Here is a 15,999-nt window from a genome sequence, read left to right on the forward strand (position 1 = left end):
AACTTTCTCCAGTTGCATGAGGAACTGAAATAACGAGACAAGCTTCAAATGCCACATGATGGAAGGTGTTAGCAGATGAGCAAGTCTGCTGGCAAACCTTGTTAACACTATTAATTCMAATTGGAAATGTGACTGACCTATGTCCTGTGTCCTTTACACTCAAAATGAGTATAAAGTTGCTCATGTAAATTAATCTGAAGAAATGTCAGTAAGAAAGAGCAAAKAATTACCAAAAAGACGATATAAAAGCTAGGAAATGTTTGCAATAATTAAATAAAATGGAAAAAAAATTCTCATATTTTCTTATTTCAAAATAAGTAGGATTACTAAGAGATTATAAACTATGTGAGAATATGGCCTTGAATATACTATGGCATCAAATGTTAACAGGGTATCTATAAAGTTTCTGCCAAAATATTGATCTTTACAATACTACATTTTAATATTTATGTTTAAACCTTTTCCTTCTTTATTTCCCCCTACATTTTCCTATGTCACTATGCTATTGTAGATTCCTCTCCATGTCTATTCCTTTTTTTTCCCACCTACTGTTTTGTTCTTCCATATATATAATACTTTAGTCTCTGTTCTATCCTCTGAAAAGACAGGTTTTCTTTCTGTACCTAGACAAACTAATTCTTCATACCTTTACTGTTGTAAGATGAATATCCAGACTCACCAGATAAATAACCACACACTGGGAAAAAGGTTGAGAAATAGTATGTTTAAGTTTCACATGCTGTTAATTCAGTTTTGTGAATATTTKTGAAGTTTCTTCATCCTTTTGTTAAACATTTACTTGACTTCTTTCATAGAGACACTTTATTTGATTATTAGATCACATTAGCTGCCTGCTTTATATTATTTTTATCTGTTTTCTTTTTCTYGCTATTTACTGTTGCTCTGTGCTCACATGGTCACTTCTGATCTTACTTATRGTGACTTTTATGTTCCCCAGATCATATGGATTTTAAGGAGATGTTTTAATAGCTCTTTTATGAAAGCATCAAAAACATTGTTTCTGTTTCAGTGCATAGCTCTGAGGAAGATTTTTTTTTTTTTTTTGGCAAAACTCTTAGCTGTCCTTTCCAGTCAATGAACATATGTGTGGACAAGGAATTTTCTGAGTTAGAGGCATGGAAAATGCTGACAGCATGGCAGCAGCTTTATGTTTTTCAGTGAAATGATAACTACTTTTGTTCTGTTCCAGGAAACAGCCAGAGCACCACACTGAATCTTGCTTTTAAGGGTCTTAACCTTTAGTTGGTATAATGCATATAACAAATGTGAAAATGGAATTACAAGCTCACAGAACACTTTGTGTAGTCTTGGTAGYGAACTAAGAGTCTTTTAATCTGAACCAAATTTTATTTTGTAAATTTGAAGATGAAGTTGCTTTTGCCATTTGCAAAAACACTGCAAATTCAATCACAGAATATCATGCAGTGCAAAAAGAGGAGAAAGCAAAACAAGGTAAAATATGAATAGAGAATCCATGGAACATCRGTGTTTTTGATCTGAACAGCACAAATGGTCAAGCAGAATGCTTAGAGCACTTCTCTACTTGTACAAAATGTGTTGCCTTCCAGAGCTCTTTCTGTATTGTATTAATGAATAGTTGTAAATCATTTTAAGAACTTAAAGCTATTAGACCAGARAAAAGCATTTTATTGTTGTTATTGTTCCTTTGAAATGCTGATTAAAGGTGTCAGAACAAAATAATTTGCTTCAGTTTACTGGTTAAACCTCTTTCATGCATTAATCATTTTAATAAAAATATTTTAAATTACATTATAATGCTTTGCAGACAAGGTATATTCTGTTCACCTGAGTTGAAAATGGCACTGAAAATTAAGCTTGKTTTGGGGTTTTTGAGTGTTATATAAAATAAGTCATGTGCAAATCACAGTGTAAAACTTACTTGGAAAAGGGAGTTTTCTGGCAAAATATTTCAAAGTAGTTATCTACCATCAAAATACTTATTAATTTTCAAGTCAAAAGGGAGGGATTCATCTTTCCCAAGTTAAATTTGACATCCTGCCTCAATACTCAATGAAGTTGATTAACATCTAATTTGGACACCTACTTTGACCCACCAGGATTGAATGTATTTATTTTTCTTTATTGATTACTAAAGTAAACTTGCCTTGACCGATGGCTGATTAGAGCTGGGGTTTGATCCTGATCCAAAATTCGGGTGTATKAAATGTCTGATGCTTCTGACAGTTCTGGAAAAGCTGTTTCATTATGTGGTTTAGGTGGGATTTGAAATAGCAGGCTAGGGGATTATTGCTGATTTGGTAATGAAATATACAACTTGCATGTAATTCTGGTTTGTGTTTTTGAAGGTCATCTGTGTGTTTGTTATCATTAGCTAATGTGGTGTAAAGAATTTGTAACTCTGCAAATCAGATGCATCAAAGTATTTATTTATTCATTTATTTATTTATTTATTTATTTATTTATTTATTTATTTATTTATTGTGAGACTGAGAGGTGTGTTGAATTAGCCTGTGTTAAATACAATGCAGTGCCTTCATTGCACATAACACATCACTCAAGTGAATCTAATTTGCAGTATGTTTTTGGAATGAAGTTCAGTTCAGTTACTATCTAGTTCCAAAATATTCAATATCAACTTTCAGTGGAGATAGAAAAGAAATTAGAAAAAATACTGGACAAAGCCCTCTTGTAAGTTACGTAATGCTGGAAGCGTGTCTTGAAATTTTTCTGGTTTCTTTCCTTGCTTCTGCACAGTTTTGCCTATTTAATAATCCAGCATGCACTTCTTTCACTTAAAAATGTAGTGCTGAACTCCAGTATAAAATGTTTCTAGTTTCCAGTCAGACTGCACTGGAAAACTCACAAAAGACCCCTGATCAGGTGTCTTGAGGACTATTTTGAGTCTACCTTTGCTTGAGTGAAAACCAAAAAGTATCTTTTGTTGACTCTTTTTAATGGATACTTAYGTGCATGTTGGGCTAAAAAAGACAAGGATAGAAATATTGTGCAGGATAGCTTTCTATAAGTTTTCTTTTTTTTAAAGTGTAGCTTCAGCTTAGAATAGTTCAGATGCCACTATTTACAGTGACTACTGACATATCATGAACTGCAAATTTTAATGAAGTTACATGTTTTTCACTGATAATATTACTTTGTTTGAAATTTAATCCTTAGGTGTATTGTTCTTTGTTCCATTCATGGTTGATGTAACACTTCTGAGCCAGTTTAGGGAAAGGTTTTTCAATGTTTTTTCAAAAMGGTTTTTAAGTGCCATCTTAGATAGCCATCAGTGTGTTCTATTTGATTTGATCATGTATAACAGAAAGTACCAGAATGTATTGATGAGACTATACAAGTCAAGTTTCTGTTCTTCACTCTGTTTTCAACAGAAGATGGAAGTGGAAACAGGATGAAGTTAACGTGAAAAATACGGCTCCCAGTGGAGCCACAACTGAGTGTTTTGTGTTCATTTATGTRAGCTCGGCTTAGACCACACATCAGACTGTGGCCTATATTGGTTTATCCTGAATATATTGTCAGMACCATTACCTGCATCTGAAACTGTGGCAGACAGAAGGTTTTCTAAGTACAGTTTGTGGCCTGAACCCAGTCTGTGGGAACTGCATTATGAAAATGCCTTTTTTAGAAGTTTATGTTAAATATAAAAATTGAAATATTTGGCTGTTTAACAACAAAATATATACCTTTTTCTTAGAATAAACTATGGAAGCATTTTACATTTGCAGACATTAGCCTAAATAAATAAATAAGTGGTAAGACTTAGTCAAAATTCAGCAATAACAGTTTTCCAAAAGTTTTATGTGTTAGTTCCTTTCTTTTCCTTTCTGTAAATGAAGTAACGAAGAAAAAAATACATTGGTATATATTTTGTCCTCTCTGTCACTGATACATTCCTGATGATTTATTCAAATTTGACTGACACTGGCAATCTATGCTGATTGTCCTGAATTAAGTACAGTTAAATATGACATATATTGTTAAAATGTACATGCAGACTTAGCTATGCAATGGATAGGTAATTAAATGAGTATGAAATCTAGATCACATGTAGAGGACATTCAGAAATCTATAAAAWATATATATTTGGTCTGGATATATGGTATATCTGCTAATAAGTTACTTTACCACTACCTAAATATACCAATTCTAAGTTATCTTTGGGTGAAAAGTCAATAGACAGACTAGAAAAAAAAAAAAGGGTTTTTTTGTAACTGTTTATATGAGACAGATAGTAGCCTACAGTTTTTTTTACAGCACAAAATATAGGATAAACAATAAAAGGAAAAAGCTGGGTAGTTTTTAATAATTGTAAATTATGGGTTACAATTTGTAAACCATAGCTGTGAGATCAACAGTGGCTRTCTTTGTATTAGTTTTTGGTCATTTTTGTTTGGTTCTCTTTTTTTTAATTTGGATCATTACTGTGCTTTGAAATGAATTTATGTGACTTGTGTGCTTGTTATGCTTTGGTTCACATCAATGAGTGGTCTTGGCAGGAACAAGTTGTATTCCTTTCAGATGAAACTAATTTGGAAAATGCACTACAGGAGTGCAGTGCAGCTACTTCAGCATGGAGTGATCAACCTGCATATGGGACCAATTTAGGACTGCYCAAAGCCTTAACCTCAGAAATGTGTGTGTTGTTCCCTAACTGTATAAATCCCCAGTTCTGTTCCTCGTGCATTGCCATGCTTGCTAGGATGGTGTGAATTGAACAAATTATTTTTTTGTTGTTGTTTGAGACAGGATCTCTGCTTTTCTTCCAGATTTTGTCTTTTTCCTCTGCAGCATAGGTTTCATGGGATTTTCAGTTCAGAAGCTCAGAACTTTATTAAAGCAAGAAAAATCAATGTAGGATGGAAGCACAGAAAAACTTATTGAAGTATGAATATAGTTGTTCTGGCAGAAGAYATTAAATCTAGCAAAACTTGATTTATTTTTTTTTCCAGGAAAGAACAGTAACAATTAGAAGACAGACTGTAGGAGGATTTGGATTAAGTATAAAGGTAAGATAATTTTTTTTGTCTATTATTGCATATTATACAAAGTGTGTCTGTCTAYAGTCAATGTGTTACAGTTAGTGAGTGCAAACGCTATTTTAGAGGACTGGAAACAAGAGAGAAAATGTATTTTTGTATGTTAGATACAGCAGGCAACCAGAACCATGCTGCCCTATGGAACGGAAGGCAATCATTCCCTTAAGATTCAAGATGACCAACTCTGTAATAAGGTCTGATATAAGAGTTGTAAAGTACTTGCCACTGCACTGTATAGACTGTACTTGTGTTCAACTGCTCTCTAATTTAAATAGTTATTAATGAATGCTAAATTGCAGTGGCAGGTACATGCAATGGCTAATAAGYTCATCATCAATTCTCCTACAAAGAATATCACATTAATTCACTGCAATTTATTACTGGCACAAAAGGTGTTATTGCTTGCTCTTACTGTTTATTTTTCTGTAGATCAAGCACAGACAGCAATTTATCATGTTACCTTGTTTTTACCCTCTTCAGTAAGATTTAAGGACATGTACAARTATAGGTGATCCTTTTTAGGTGAGGGAAGGGTTAATAATTTTTATGATTGTAATCTATGATTTACCTTAGCATTGAATCTGAGTGTAGACAACACAATATTAATTTGATCTTCTAAACACAGCAGTTCTAAGTCACGAGACAGCAATGGAAAAAATGAAGTGTACTTCCCATGAATGCAGAGGCCTAAATTATGCATATAAAGTGAAAGTATAGATTTTTCTGTGAACATCTGCTTGAACTGACTTTATAAGTGACTCATAAGAAGGATTACTGTGCATTTGTGTTGTCATTGATAAGAATATTGCTGAATTTAAATATTAATTTTTAAAAGTGTCTTGGTGTGCTTGCTGTTATCTTGTTGACCCATGASGGCCTCTATTYGAGGAAAAATGATTGCTATTTTGTCACCAAAACTTCTCATTGGTTTGGTCAACAACACTCAAGTTTTTTTTCCTCCAGTACCATTACATTATAGTTTACAGCTCACTGAGTAATGATGAAATAATGCAAATATAATAATGTAAAATCAAGTATTTGGGTAAATGAGATTTGATTCAGATGGTGCTAAGAAATAGCTGGTTGCAGTAAGGACTTTAGATGATTGGAGCCAAAATCTCTGGTCAATAAACTTGATTTTTACATATACTTTACAATGGGTTATCACTTAGTATTAACATTGCTGACAATCTCAAGATCCCATTATTTAAGTATTATGTGCATTGCGTAAAATATCATTGAGAAATATAAATAGTGAATATGCAATGATCTTTCCTTAATTAGTAGAGCAATATATTMTTAAATTTTTAGAGTAAGATATCAATTTTCTAGGATTATTTTATTTCATAGATATTTTGATCAAAWTTAACCATATTCCATAAGTAATGGAAAGGCGAAGATACATAAAGTCAGGTTTGAATAGAAAATTTTATTTTTAAATAACTAGCAATCAGGTGATGAAATCCCTTAAAAATGGCATTAGAGAGAAAAGAGATCTCTTTAAAAAATGAAACTCAAACTTGCTTGGATGGCATAGATTAGATAATGGAAATKACAAGGTGAATTCTATGGTCCAGGATGTTCTGTCAGTGTGTATCAGGTAGTATAAATTATTACTTTTAAATAACTTAATTTTTATACAAGTAAATGTATGTAGGACTTTTTTTGCTAAATCCCTTTATTAGTAATTCTACATTCTCACAAAGAAAGACAAACAATTGGATAGCCAACACAGTCTAAAAAAAATCAATATAATCTACTATTACAATTTTAAGCTACTAGTAAGAAACAACATAGAACTGGAATTTATAGTAATTTTCCTTTTTTAGTTTAGTTTATGAAGACTYGCTGAAATGGACTTTTTATTTATGGCATGAAGTGACATGTCAGTTCCAAATACTCTGAAAAATGCCAGTTTTCTGTTTAAAATGTGTCATTCAGTCATGGTATGCTTCTTCTTGCAGGTGAATAAAAATTTGTTGATTTGGTGTTTTGTTTTGTTTTATAAGATYACTGAACTTTACTAAAGAACTTTTATTTGTTATTAGTATTAAACAGCAATGTCATTATTTTTAAATTGTGCCAGAAAGTAGAAGTCTACAAGTCACCCTGAAGGAGTGAGAAGGACTGAGGTAGTGTCAGTAACTTCCACAGCCCCACGAACTACAGCAGTTTCTGTTGCCTTCCTTCTCTCAGACTAATTAAAGATGAGGTTATTTGAGGACTTGCTTTCTGGCTGTGGTGTATGTCAGAGGATRCAGTTTATCTGAGGTGTTAATTACAGAAGCATAGTGATTAATGACCCTCACTTTTAGAGTACTTGCTTGTGCTTTGTTATGRATTTGTCTAGTTCTGGCAATCAGGTCTGGGGCATTATTGTGTCTTTTTTTCCTGCTAACTTAAAACACCCATTTACTGTCAGAAATCTCATATGATAAAGTCACCTTTTAACTTTCTCTTGAGTAAATCTTGAAAATGTCTTATCACACTGCAAGTATTTTGGACCTTTTGGATTTTTTTTTTTTTTTTTTTGAGGAGCAGAGGACAAATTGTTAATAATTCCAAAATTAAATTTTAAATTTTTAAAACTTATTTATGAGGGAAACTGTCTTCTTTTCTCTTATGAGTGTTCAAACTATATTTGTAGCAATTAGAGATTCAGTTAACTGCTTAAAAACCTGCTTGTAAGATTGACTTTTGTCCAAGACCTAAACTTCAGCCCTTTAAAAATAGATTATAGTCCACTCTTTTAAGATTTGAAAATCTTGTGTTTTACTGCATGTGCTAACTGAAGTTAGTGGTGAATCTGTGATTTAGTTTGATGTAGACCTGCTCTGGTTTACACTTTTCTGAAGGAATTATCATCTCTTTTCTGAGAGATTTCTGTTAAATGTTTGTGTGTGAAAGAGTAGCCGTGGACATAGATGTAGAATTTGCTAAGTGTAGTGTAGTATTTCAGTCATTTATCACATCTCTGACAAGTTTGAGATGCAGAGTTTTGACAAAAAGATGCTGATAAGTGTATGATTTCTGAAAGAATATCTTGKTTTTCAATAATTGGAGTGCAGTGTTCCTGAAGAAATAGGCAACAAAACTGGTAGTTCATTAAACAAATTGAGGTTTGTGGTTACAGTCTGACTCCTGGCTACCAGGACTCTGTAYACTGCCATTTTCCTGCCTCTGTTTYGATYGTTCTTTYAAAAGGGTGAACAAYGTCACAGATCTTCTGAGATTCAGTCTGGCTTCTCAATTTGACTCAGTCAAAAAATTTAGTAGCCACAGACCTTAAAGCTATTTTCTCTGGTGGAAATGCTGCCTTTTAGTATGAAGTCAGAAAGCTTCCTACATTGTCTAACTCTGATGATGGTAAAACCCAATATTGGTCTGATCTTTTATAAACTCTTTTTTTTTAGAAAATAAGGAATTAATTTCCTTGTTAGACGTAGAGCCAAAATGTCCCAACCTTTGTCAATAAAAGTTACTGCTTTCAGTTGCCCTATTTTTCATATGTCAAAAACTTCTGAAAAATACCTTCACTCGTAAAAACTGGGATAAGAAAATATCTTTAGGAGTGTCTCATGTGACACTTTGAAAGGAGGTGTGGGCGACCTCTCACCAGTAGTGGCCAACATCCAGGACAGCGACCTTCAAACAACTGCAGGTGATTAGAGCTTCCTCTGCCTCTTCTARCAGGACCACCTCTGCAGGTGGGCAGCTGCCATTATTCCAGGCTTATCCTTCCCTGCTTAAGGAAAAATGACAAAGAAAATTTGCTTGACAAAGATCAATGTTAGACTCTGGTAGAGGTCTGAGCCAGTTAGTCTTCAACACCACTGCTTGATATATTTTTGTCCATCCTCTGATCTGAGGTTATGACTATATGTCCATAATAGAGGGAGAGAAAATTAAAGCAGTGGAAAAAGTTMCCTCTGTTCCCAGAAATTTCTTCAGAAGAGTATCCCATGAGACTGTAAACCCAAATTTTAGACAAGCGTGCACTTTTTCCTCTACAGGACAGAGAATCAAGTATGGAGAATTCAGGATGAAAGGCTGCAATGTCAATCTGAAGTAGTATTCAACAAGATGTTGGCAGGGTATATACATTTTGCTACAAAATTGCTAACAGGGACTGGATATAGATATGTGATCAACTATTTTCTGTTTTCCTTTTTGATTTTTTTGTTTCTTAGAGTAGCAGGCACTACATGCTATTACTAATTTTAAAAGAAGCTTTCATACAGGTCAGACTCAGATGCAGTGAGAGGAGATTATTYCCTCAGTAGGACTTTACTGAAAGCTTCTTCAAATCTGCAGTGTAAATGGATTTAGGTAGATTCAATACAATGAGAGAGGAATAATCATGTTGTGTGCATTGCAGGCTGGCTTAGTAATAACAGTAATTTCCTGCTTTAATGGAGCCCTGAGTCTAAGGAGGCAGGAATGCCATTTTACACCTTACACTTCTTTACTGGGCTTTAAATATCCTGGATAGTGCAATGTGTGTACAACTTTGGAATCTCAGAAAGAAAAAGATACAGCTATTTTTTCTGTTGGTTTGAAAAGTTTGGAAGAAATTAAATTTGCATGTGACTAGAAAATTTGGAGGGTGTAGGTTAAAACTTACACATTTAGTGAGCTTGAATTCATTATCTGCAGTAAAGCGAACTATTACTGTTGCTGTTCCTCTGGTGAAAACTACTGAAAGATATTCAATAAGCCATAATGCTACAATTTAATTAGTCTGAATGCATCTCTCAGCCTAATAGAAATGATGGTAGCCTCTGGTCTTTTTGGAGCCAGCATTCAGTCTCTGATACAAATACCAATATGTTCCATTCTTGTCACCTCTCATCTCATTCAGTGCCAGTAGAACTTCTTCTGTAGACAAATAATTGTTGTAACATTACTGAGCTCCCAATTAATTCAGTGTTTTTAGGACCATTTGCATTGATAGCCATTAGCAGAAGGAACATTTATCCTATTTAACATTCTGCGGTTTCACTGGAAATTAATCTTTATTCCATGACAGAAAGAAGTGTTGACTACAGGAGTCTGTTCAGTTTCAGGCACTTGGTTATTGCATGAAGGAGGGATGTATGCTGTTCCTTAGGCCATCAAAATACCTGTGTCAGTCCTTTTCACACCTTGACACTGGGCCTAAAATAGCCATAGTTTTCAAAATAAAATCTGTCTGCTAAAGAGTATGCAAACTGTTAGCCAGGACTCCTACACAAAACAGCAGTGTGGCAGGCAGTGGTTTCTGGTGACCTGAATTTGTAGAGATTGCATTTGAGCTTTCACTCTGATGATCCACACAGAGGAAAAATTATTTGTGTGTCTCTGTATATTTGCCTGTACCTTCCTTTGAATTTCCTTTTCATTTAAGATTTATTTTTATTACTTTATTCTTAAGCACCATAAATGTTTCCAGTCCCAACACGATAAATTGAATGAAGCAACAGCATTGAATTGTTGTCGAACTGTTGAAACTTGCATCCGGTTTTCCTTTATTTCTCCCCATTTATTGAAAACCTACTGTTCCATTTCTTAACGTTTCTTTTTCTGTTCCTTGTTACTTATGCCACTGCTTTCCTCACTCTTTGTGCCTGTGTGACAGCCAGAAACAAATAAAGGCTGCTTTTGAAATGAAAAGTTCAAACCTTCTTTCTTGTGCTTTTGTTTACCTCCTTTTTGCCAGTGTGAAAACGAAGTGGTCACAGTGTGGTTGCCATTGTAGTTGGATGGCTGTTCTGCTTTTACAGGACACATTTCATACATTAAGCTCTCCAGAATTCACAGAAACTGGTGTCCATTTTCTTCAACTCTGGTAGAGTTCTTAATTCACTTCTTGAGCTAATGATGGCAGCTGARGACTTCTTTATGAGAGACAATAGGGAATTAATCACAATCAAATATTCATTAAAAAAGAGGAATTGCAGATTCAGTTATTTTCTCAGTCTCTCTAAAAATTGCACTTAGAGAAAGTGCAAAATATAATTTTATTTTTTTTTAAATTTTTAGTGACTGACAATATTGTAATTTATTCTGTTTTCAGGGTGGAGCAGAACATAATATTCCAGTGGTCATTTCTAAGATTTCCAAAGAACAAAGAGGTGCGTATCAGGTGTCAGCTTGTACACTGTGCTTTGATGTTCCCTWTAAAGAAAGATGTATTAAATCTTGAGATTCTTTAGTCAGTGTTAAGCAAACACTTTTTCTCCTGTGATTTAATGACCTCTCTCTTCATCAGAAGCTTTCTCTGAAAAAGTGCAGAACTGATACTCGATATAGTTTCTTGTAAAGCATTCTTTTTAAGGTGAGAAATAGAAAGGTATTTAAAGAATGAAAACGTTTAACAAATTAAAAAAAAAAAAAAARACAATGATTAGTGGCTTCCACTTCCCAGCAGTTATTTTCTGGAAGCTGTAGATGATCAAATGGCTCTTAAATCACGGAAACACAGCAGGAGAATGCATTTCTTCTTAACCTAGTTAGTCAGGTAGTATTGAGACAGGGGTGGCAAATGGCAGAACCCTGATAATACCCTGATGGCTTTTTAGCATGAAATGCTGAGCTGTGTACACCTTTGCAGCAGCCCATATGCAGCAAAACTGGTATTGCGTAAAATCTTGACCATACTTATTTTTAATAAAAACAGAGCTGGTGCTGAATCTTGATATTGTTTTTAACTGGCAATGCTCTGAAATGATACATGGATAATAGTTAAACACCTCAAGATGTGCACAATTAGGAGAGAGGAAGTTTGTGAATCGGTACTTATATGGTATACTTAATATCTTTRTTATGTTTGTGTTATACACATTTATGTAAGGCAGAAAATGTAAACTTGGAAACATTTCCCTCCGTCTGTAATTCAATAATTCTAAAACTCACAACTAAAATGTGCCAGCATAAAAAAAAAAAAGTCTCATATTCACCCACACAGATATAGAGAGGTAAGAATCAGCATATTAAGAGCTGAGAGCTAACCCTTGAAAGGCAGATGTGAAAGTTGGATGTAGGGAGGCTAAGGAGTAGCATGGAATGAGCCCCTAAGGAAGACAATAAGGTTAACCTTAAGAAATTATATTTGTGACTACATTCTTTTCAGTATACATATAACTAAATAATACATTAAAATGTGGCATATATTACATGCAATAGGTATTAAAATGCTATTAAGCACTGCAGGAAAAGTAAGAAAAATATACTTAAGTTTATTTGACCACACTGCAGTTCATTTTTATTTTAGTTTTTTTTTTTTTTTTCTTTTTTTGCTGCAGAAGCTGTTGCATTGCTTTTAGCCCCAACACCTAGCTGTGATACAATCTTCATTAATGCTTTCAATAAAAATACTGCTGATTTTTAGAGAGCTAGTTTTGAGGGACATCTCTTATGTTGGGGACTGCTGTCTTGAGATGTAGAAAGTGTCACGCCATCTGCCTGGACTAGGGAACTTTGATACAGAAAATCCTTTTTGATCCAATGCCTATACCTCAAAATATATCAGAATGTCTGTCCTGCAATAATTTAAACATTCATTCTTAAATGTAGCTAATAGGATYATTCCTTCAAACATGGACCTTGTAGCATAATTTATTTCAATATTTATTCCAGTTTTACAGCTGATGTAATTAAATAAAATTTATGGGTCTAGTCTAATACCAGCCTTTTCYAGACAGTACCTTCTGTGATGATAAAGGAATACTATAGGTAACAATTGCATGTGATCTGTTAACATTCCTTAGTTCTCATTTTGGGGGGTATTAGCATCTTTATAGACCCTTAAGTAATCTTTTTTTTTTTTGCATTTCTGGTATGCTTATAGGGTGTATTTACATCCGATAGCTCTGGAACAGAACATAACATTTAAAAATTAGGAGCGTAAAATTAGATTAGATTTTTTTAAATGTGATGTGATGTAAATGTCTTTGTTTTGAAAATCCAATTCAGTTTCRCTGGTGATTTTTTTACAACATAGTGATTTTCTAGCTCTTCAGCATATATAAGTGTTATCCAGCATTAATAGTCCCTGTTATTAATCAGAGTTTATCAAAGATGTATGATCTAAAGGGTCTTTTATCTTCAGTAAAAGCTTAAAAGTTAAATTTGTCATTTATAAGTAGCTTTGAAGTCTCTATGTTACTTTTTTCTCTTTGTAAGAAATGATCTCATAGGCAAATAAGRTCTAGTCCTGCAGTCATTTTCTATTCAGAAAAACATTCCACACCTCACCAGAATGGCCTGAAAGGTACTAGTGACTGATGGATGAAGTTTCATAATCTTGTACTTGGGCCGAATAACCTTGTTTATTGTAACACTGATACACCAATATTTTGGGTTTAAAAATTAAAGTACTAATAATGTATGTGAGAGTTTTAACATGGGGGTTTTATCAGGTTTTTGTTTAAAATTTTAAAATATTATGTAAAATCATTAAATAAGAATTCATGTACACAAAAATGTTGGATTTTTTGTACAGAGTGAGTGAAAAATATGCTTTCTGTTTTCAGCGGAACTTTCAGGTTTGCTCTTTATAGGAGATGCAATTCTACAGGTGAGTGAAATTGCAAATTATCTTCTSTGTATTTTTCTAGAAAAGTGAAATGAAATCTATGCTTATGAAATGTAGAGTAAGTCTTCTCTTTATCTTTTTAATAACAGATTAATGGAATTAATGTGAGAAAATGCAGGCATGAAGAAGTGGTGAGCTTTTCTGTTTCTTTAGTCTATTTTTTGTCTTTTGTAATTGGTGACATGATAGTGTATGCTGKTAGCAATGCACTGGTATCAGCTGTTTTATTGTTATTCCTAAACAAATATGACTGTACCTTCTAACATGACAAGAACAAAGTGCAATCTCTTCTCCCTAAGTTTGTGTAATTGTAATCTGTGTCTTCTCAGACAGGCTTTACTATATTAAAGGTGATTGTTTTATTATGAAGATTTGAGCTGTACATATTCCAGCATTTCTTCTTCCAGCTTATAGCTGTCAAATTTCAGCAGTACTACACTTTTCTGGCTGTGTGAGGTCATTTTAATTTCAAAAGCTGTAATTTGCACTATATTGGAGATTTGTTGTTTGGTTGCTTTTAATCCTATTTTAAAAATGAGACAAAACTGCCTCTCTTCCCTCTCTTCCTCTGGCTGTTCCTTATGAGGGTGTGCTCCTCCTTTAGTTAAGCTTTTATCAATATGGGTTTCAAGTAACTGTGTATTAAGATTTCTTCTAGAGARTAAATTTTTGAAAGATCTGTAGTAGGCTGGTTCCATTGATGAATCCRCTCTGCTAAATGTATCATGTGTTTTCATCATATTTGATTTTTTGACACTTCTTCAGTACTTTCAGAAGCAGCACATCATGCATTTCCAGAAATAATGTTGGAAATTAGAAGATTACCAAAGAAATTACCTTTAAATCCTGTGTAGTTCCATAGAATTTGAGCCKGTATTTTTAAAATACTGTAGTACTGTTATATTAGAAAGCTTATCTTTCTAACTCTTATTTTCCCGACTCAAGGACGCTGTGTTTTGTGCAGCATTCTGCTGTATGCCAGATCAATGGGTATGTGCCATCTGGATATAGAGAGCAGGAGATAATAAAGATCAAGTTCTGATGAACAAGTTTGGTTCAGAATGAAGTGTTAGATCACTGCACTGTTCTTCAGATTGTTTTGCACACTTGTTTCCTGTTGGAAAGCTGTACTGCAAATCCTGTTTCATCCTTCAGAGCCTTCATCATATCCCCTTCTGTACATACTGGCTATTGTACTTATATTGCTTTTAAGTTTTGTCTGCACAACAGTGATCAGATTGTAAATATTTTATAAGTTAATTGCAATTGATTTGTTTAATATGTGTCAATATGGCAAATCTTTTAGTGGGATTTAAATGGGCTGTTGGAATTATAAAATATGAGAAAGATGTTACTAAAGTGTAGCCTTGTACGCTTGAATGCATATTGAAAACTGGTGAGGACATCAGGATTTTATCTTCTGTTTTTTGAGACATTTTCTTAACCCTCAGAATGATACATAAATCTGTTGGGTTTTTCTGATAAGGTTGAAACACGTTCGTGGCGAGAAAAGAGATTTGGGAAAAGCTGAAAGGGGGGATTGACATAGAGTAGAAAGTGTTATCATGTTAAATTTTGATTTATACCTTGTTTATCCAATATAATCCGCTTATCAAACTCCTTGTAGATAATTCTCTATGAATAAAAAAATGATATTTTATCAGTTTTGAATGTTTGCCTATGAATTTGCAAATGGTTTAGAAGTTTAAGAAGCAAATCAATTTTAAATTAAGTCCTTATTTYAATTAAGAATAATTCTTAATATTTAATAGTTAATATTGACTAATATTTAAATAGGATCAAGTGTCCATATGACATTTTATGAACTAAAATATGCATAGGACTTACAAATATATAAGCAAGTGAAAAACAAAGTAAATGAACTCTGATTATTGATGTTTTTCCAGAAACATTCACTGTCATATGCTATGTATTTTTGGAGTAAATTTGTTGTAAAGCTGCTACAGTGATATGTATATGTTCTGCATTGTACTCTAACCTGGGTTTAGGCTTAGCCCTCAGTAGAGAACAAGCCCATCAATTGGTGTGCCAGCAGGGGTTACTGGTGGGGTTTTGTCTGCAGCATGTCTTTTGCAGCTTGAGTTGTTCTGGCACTTCTGTCTTGTAGGGCCTCTATCAAATACAGGATCTGTAGCTCTTATCTCAAGGTAATGTAGAGAAAATAGGAAGTTTGTGAAGCCTAGCTGCTCGCAGCAGGGAGTTGAACAGGAATTGAAATTTAATTTTCAGTCCTTATTGCATCCAGGTACTTTTGAAATGGCTCTGCAAGACACCTGAGCTCGTAGCTTTGTTTCTTTCTGATTTTTTTTTTTTTTTTTGTAACTGATTAAGGCTCTGCAGTGT

General features: G+C 33.7%; 1 protein-coding gene across 2 annotated transcripts in view; it reads left to right on the plus strand.

Annotated features, from left to right (window-relative positions):
- SNTG1 (syntrophin gamma 1) overlaps positions 1 to 15,999 on the plus strand; it is a 311,772-nt gene that overhangs the window by 176,028 nt on the left and 119,745 nt on the right. For both annotated transcript variants that reach the window (XM_057365031.1, XM_057365030.1), the window contains exons 4-7: positions 4,974 to 5,030; positions 11,116 to 11,173; positions 13,574 to 13,617; positions 13,725 to 13,766. In XM_057365031.1, the coding sequence (XP_057221014.1) occupies positions 4,974 to 5,030; positions 11,116 to 11,173; positions 13,574 to 13,617; positions 13,725 to 13,766 (201 nt within the window). The remainder of the gene's footprint in view (positions 1 to 4,973; positions 5,031 to 11,115; positions 11,174 to 13,573; positions 13,618 to 13,724; positions 13,767 to 15,999) is intronic.

The sequence above is a fragment of the Malurus melanocephalus genome, unplaced genomic scaffold (genome assembly GCF_030028575.1).
Source record: "Malurus melanocephalus ecotype Western Australia unplaced genomic scaffold, MMel_1.1 scaffold_46, whole genome shotgun sequence".
Classification (NCBI taxonomy): domain Eukaryota; kingdom Metazoa; phylum Chordata; class Aves; order Passeriformes; family Maluridae; genus Malurus; species Malurus melanocephalus.